At 44.8% G+C, this 6045-nt stretch overlaps 1 protein-coding gene and 1 non-coding gene across 6 annotated transcripts in view; one reads left to right on the forward strand and one right to left on the reverse strand.

The window, feature by feature from the left end:
* The window catches only part of hoxb3a (homeobox B3a), a 61459-nt gene extending 55777 nt beyond the window's left edge, over window positions 1–5682 (forward strand). For all 5 annotated transcript variants that reach the window (XM_034113565.1, XM_034113564.1, XM_034113563.1 and 2 more), the window contains one exon: window positions 4663–5682. In XM_034113565.1, coding sequence (XP_033969456.1) covers window positions 4663–5516 — 854 coding nt within the window. In that variant the 3' untranslated portion in view covers window positions 5517–5682. The remainder of the gene's footprint in view (window positions 1–4662) is intronic.
* trnal-uaa lies at window positions 2830–2912 on the reverse strand. Its single transcript has one exon. It is a non-coding gene; the product is annotated as a tRNA-Leu (tRNA).
* Window positions 5683–6045: the final 363 nt, after the last annotated feature.

Here is a 6045-nt window from a genome sequence, read left to right on the forward strand (position 1 = left end):
CTCTCTCCTCATCTCTCCCTTCCTCGGTTCCTTATGTCCTCCTTCTATTTCATTTTCCTTCCTCATTAGCGCCTCTTTCCTATTATCCTGCCTTCGCCTTCCAATCACCACATCCCTCTTTCCTCACCTCTCTTATCAACATCCTCTTTCAAGCCACAGATCCCCAAGGATTTAAAAAGGTTTCTCAGACTGTTATAGCAAAACAGGTTTCCACAGGCAACTGGTCATGTTGGTTATCAGTAGCTGGGGAGTGCGTCTGCTCTGATCCAAGGTCATCCTCAGCATCTAATACGGCTTTAAGGTGAACAAAAGTGACTGGTGAGCTGGATTCACTATAAAGATGTTTTCATCTCCTTGAGAAAGTGTGATAACATGGAAGCTGAAAAGCTTGAACCTAAAATTAAAATTCTGCTACACACTTTGTTATATAAGTCTTGATGACTCAAACATCAATAAAGTACCTGTCAAAACCCCGGAATATTGTGAGCAGTAAAATAGGCCAAAGGTCAGAGGCATGGCAGTCTGAAAAATATTCCTGCAAAAGAGGTGTGAGTATACAAGTGATCAGCAAGAGAATACAGTAAATATACACTATATATTCATTCATATTTCATTTTTTAGGAAGAGGACGGTTAGTTTATTTGAATGTATATGTTGTGTAGTCAAATCTTGCGTAGAAGGACCTAAAATAGTAGAACTGGATAAAGACACAATCAATGACAACTGATCAGTGCATCTTCCTTCATCATTTACCATCATCACCTCTTCTGCCTCCTTTCTTACACCCTCTGGTTATCACTTGCCTTCTGATTGCCCTCTCCTCTTCATCTCCTTTTGGCACCTTCTTGGTAATCCACAGATATTAACAGAGTGAATTTAAATGTCATGTACGATAACAGATGAATAGACTTTTTTCAGAGAGAGGAAGAATGACGTTTGCACGTTTGAAATTAAAGATATTAGCAATGGGGAGAAATACAGCATGATAAATATGAATATCTGATAACAGGAAAAGAAAACAGTCATTGAGGCAGACAGATCCGTTATTAGAATTGGTAGTTATCAATGAGAAAAGAATATGTTGTGCCATAATGAATATGAGTATTAAGAAAGCTTTCAGATGACTGGGAGGAGAGTTGGAAAGAGATTAGGCTGTTTATTAACGAGAATTTGATACAATCGTTTTGAGAATGTCCCCGCTCTGTGATGCCCCTTTCACACCAACACGGTTCCAGGGCCGGTTCGGAGCTAGAGCCTGATAAGCACCGGTTTTTCCTGTTCACACCGCAGCGGAGCCGGCTCTAAGCACCAACAAATTGTCGGTCTAGAAGCAAGAACCGCATACGTCACGCTTACGTCGGGGGAAGGGGCAGGGGCGGGATCAACCTGAGCAATAACAGTTTATGGCGAGTACAGCAAATAAAAGTTGTAACAAGCAGTAGCGCTGAGCAAAGTGACTAGAACGCCACACACACTTGTAAAAAAAACACACTTTATAAAGTCAGGCAACACTAACCAGGCTTCGTGTGATTCTGTTTATTTGTACCTTACTTTGACCATCCGTTCGCTGTTATTGATCATTGTGGAGAGCAGGCAGACGTTTTGTTTGTTATTATAGCAGCTATCGGATGGAATCAATACATGGGCTGCACAGGTTGTCATGTCCGACTATCACAAGTAGATTCATAATGAAAAATATGCCGGTAAAATGTGCCTGTAGAAAACGGCTTATGCCACAATAGGATAGCAACAAGTAGTCAAGATAGTCAGTTTAGCTTCAGTTGCTATGCTAACATCACCCATTTTATACCAGAGAAACTTTCATAACAGCGTTGTGATGCCAAACAGCGGGCAGCACTGCAGCGGTCGGTAAATGCAGCTGAAACACATTAATAAACAATGAACCACGGCACTCTGGAGAAAAGTATAAGGGATGAGAAGTAGTTATTTAATTTAATCTGGCTTCGTATGATTAAAAGCAACACGATGATCGACCCGACGTCGTTGGGGAGAAAATCAGCTACGTAAACGGTGACGTCATGACGCAGCAGCGGCAGCACCAGTCGGGCTCTGAGCGGTGTGAACAAAACGGGGGCTGAAAAGAAAAACCGGTTCCGAACCAGAAGAGCGCAAGAGGAGCTAGAGCGGGAACCGCGTTGGTGTGAAAGGGGCATGAGACAGATGAAGTGATGGTTACCTCCATAGAAATAAACACTAGTCAACTGATTTATAGAGAGATAGGATCTCAGTGCTGCTTTGAACTCTACTGCATCATCCTATTAGTACGAACACAGCGCAAGCATGCATAGCAACGTAATCATAACAGAGTTACTGTTGGGCATACTCTAAGAGACATTCAGCACTACTCTTTACTATAGATGAAACAGAAAGATGGAGAAAACCCAGCCAAGAGCTACAAAAGTATGTCTGATGCTGATTTAGGCTACAATAGCGGCTATTTGCTTCATCAGCAAACAAATCCTTCGTAGGAGTCGTATCGACACACTTCAGATTTGCTGGGTTCAAATGAATTACGGTTTTTGAAATGTATGCTCATGGCCATTGGTAAAATAAACATTGCAAATCTTATCACACCATGCTAGACAACTCTGAAACATGGTTTATGCTAGAATGGATTTGTTCTTCGATACACAACCCTGATTCTGCCTTTGAGCCGCTTATGCTCTTAATATGTGCTTCGTATTCGCTGCCCTTGCACAACATTACTGTGATAAGATTAGATATATTTCATTGATCTCAATTTGGGACCTTTTTATGAGATGGATGCCAGAGGCCCTTTAATTGTTGGCTGCAAATGTTTTAAATATTTACCAGGAGTGGGGTTTGAACCCACGAGGGCATATGCCCATTGGATCTTAAGTCCAACGCCTTAACCACTCGGCCATCCTGGTTGTTTATCAGACCATTTCCTGTGTGCAGAACTTTTGCTTCATATTAGCTCCCTCACATACACTTCCTATGCCCTTAGCATTCGCTTAACTTGTGCTTCCGATGCACTTACTATTCAACATGCCATTTTACTTCGTATGCGCTTAACATGCTAATATTGCGCTTCCACTATCTATACGCTGCACTTCCAATGTTCATCATTATGTTCTTTCTATGTGCTTCCTACCCTTTTACCAATAGGCTTTCCTAACCCTAACCATCTAGTGTACCAGTTACCGCTGCACACCAAATAAACAATATTTGCCTGTTTGTTAGGTATGCAATAGCTACAATTAATTTCATGGAAGTTATTATATTAAGGGGTTGGAGGATGTAGTTTGTGTTTTATTTGATTATACTTCAAGGCGTTTTATTTACTCTACCCTTATTGATATATTTGGGGTTGGAGATAATATTAGAAGCACCCCTCACAGCACCAAACTGCAGCCTCTGAAATAGCCGAGCAGTTGAATCAACAGCTCTCAGATTTCAACACAAACTGAACACCACACCCTTCAGGCAGGACTGTTGCATAACGTGAACCTTACTAACTAGCAACAGAGCGTAGATAATCTGGTTCAACAGGCAGCTTCTTCACAACCTGACTGATCAAACAGTGACGCTTGTTCCTATTTGTACTAATGTTGCTCCTTCCAAGAGCTCAGCAGTTGAACCTTTCCATTTTGTATACAGGCTTCTTGCAAACTTTTAAGATCTAAACTTTTTTTGTTAATTATTTAAGCCAACATTATTTTTCTATCTTTTCTTATTGTTAGAGTAAAAGGACATGTGTGAAAGGGGCTTAACAATCGTCAGGACAACCCGTCTGTTGTAAGGTGTACCATTTTCTGACTTGCTGCCAAATTATTTGAAGCACCTTGCAAACATTTCTTTTGAATAATTTCTTTGCGGAAATAATGAAAAGATTTTAGGACAACCATAGATTGTGACGGATAGCCAAATATAATCTAGTTGTATTCCTCTTAACACACAAAGTCATTATAGCAGCGGATTACTTTGATGTTAATGGACTCAATGGCCTTAATAACAACATCGTTTCCTTCTGAAAAGAATGTATACATTGGCATTTTGAAAACAAATGTACATGTATTTAGTGGTAACAGTTGAAGTGTATGAGCAAATCTCAATATTTGTCAGCTGTATTAGTAGTTAGTATAAGTATCACATACATGTGGTGAGAAGCGTGACTGTAGCTGCTGATGAAGTGAGTGCAGGTCTACATCAGCTCACAGTGTTCAGCTGCAGCTGCTGGTGCTGTGGGGGGTTTGTCTTTCCTGCCAAGATGCAATTTAGCTGCCCTCGGCCAGCACCGGGCCCTCCGTCTCTTAATAACTGCCACTGTTATGAAGTGTTGACAACTAATATCAGGGGATAATTCTGCCAGAGCCTGGACCCCCCTCTGCTTTATTAAGAAGCTGAATGCTTTCAATTTCCTCCAGCATGCAGCCTGAGTGGCTTTATTCTCTCTTCCTTCAGGCTCTTTTCATCTTCCCTTTACCTGTTTCTTACTATATCCTGCTTTTTGCACATTTCCACTCCTCTTTTGCACATTTCTCCCATTTCCATTTGCTTCATCTCCAAGGTCTTTGGTGCTCCCTTGTTTTTGTTTTTGCTTGTATCTTATCAATATCATTATGCCATTCTATATTGACTTGCCCTTTCTCTGTTTGACCCTTGTTCTTCTCTCCTCAGTATCAGGAGGAGCAGAGAGTGGCAGCAGTGGGGAGAAGAGTCCCACCAGCGGGTCTTCAGCCTCGTCTAAGCGGGCCCGTACGGCCTACACCAGCGCTCAGCTGGTGGAGCTGGAGAAGGAGTTCCACTTCAACCGGTACCTGTGCCGGCCGCGCCGCGTGGAGATGGCCAACCTGCTGAATCTGTCCGAGCGGCAGATCAAGATCTGGTTCCAGAACCGACGCATGAAATACAAGAAGGACCAGAAGTCCAAGGGCCTCAGCTCCAGTTCTGGAGGGCCCTCACCGGCTGGCTCCCCCCCCCTGACCATGCAGTCCTCCGCCAGCTTCCTCAACTCCATGCACCCTATGGGAGGGGGTGGGGCGGGCTACGACGTCCCATCTCCGCCATCCTTCGGCAAACCCCACCAGGGAGTGTCCTACTCCATGTCCACTGCCTACTCCAACGTCCCCATGAAGGGCTGCCCCCCCCAGCATAAGTACGGCTCCCCAGACCCGGACTACGGCGACCCCCACCCTCACCACGGCATGGCCAGTAACGCTGGCTACGGAACTCCCAACAACATGCAGGCCAGTCCAGTGTACGTGGGGGGGGGCAGCTATGTGGAACCCATGCCTGGCTCGGGGCCCTCCATGTACGGGCTAAACCACCTCGGCCCCACGCCACCCCACCACCAAAACATGGACTACAATGGTGCGGGGCCCATGTCGGGCGCCAACGGGCACCATGTGGGTGGAGGGGGCCCCCCGGGCCCCTGCGACCCGCCCCCCCACCAGACGTACACCGAGCTGTCGGCGCACCACACCTCGACTCAGGGCAGAATCCAGGAAGCACCCAAGCTCACTCACCTGTAGCAGGTTTGCAACAACACCACAACGTAGGAAGTAGTGAAGACGACAGACTAACAGACTAACTAACATGTGGGGACCTGCTGCTGCACGGGGATAGCAGGGGGGCCACAAGGAGACAGACAGGAGCCATCCAGTGGTTTGTCCTGTGCCCTACAGCCTCAGAGAGCCCCCCCCCCCCCCCCCCCCCCTGTTTACACTGCCTGACCAGTATTAGGGCTTTCACTGTTACTTTGAAAGTGCAGTTAACTGTAAACACAAAGGTAGTGCCTGTAAGAAGCCGCAGCCAGGGACAGAAAGGTTCCAAAAGAGACACTAAAATCACTGCAGTGTAGAATTAGTGGAATCAATGGTAGTGGCTAAAACACTTTATATTTCAAACGGGGACCAAACTTCCTATCCACTCCTGAAACATTACATTATCCGACAGGAAATTAGGAATGTTCATACGAAAGAGGATGAGTGCCACGTTGACAACATTTTTGAGATCTTAATTTATTATTTTAAGTGCTGAGATTAAAGACAGAATTCGGAC

The sequence above is a fragment of the Trematomus bernacchii genome, unplaced genomic scaffold (genome assembly GCF_902827165.1).
Source record: "Trematomus bernacchii unplaced genomic scaffold, fTreBer1.1, whole genome shotgun sequence".
NCBI classification, from domain to species: domain Eukaryota; kingdom Metazoa; phylum Chordata; class Actinopteri; order Perciformes; family Nototheniidae; genus Trematomus; species Trematomus bernacchii.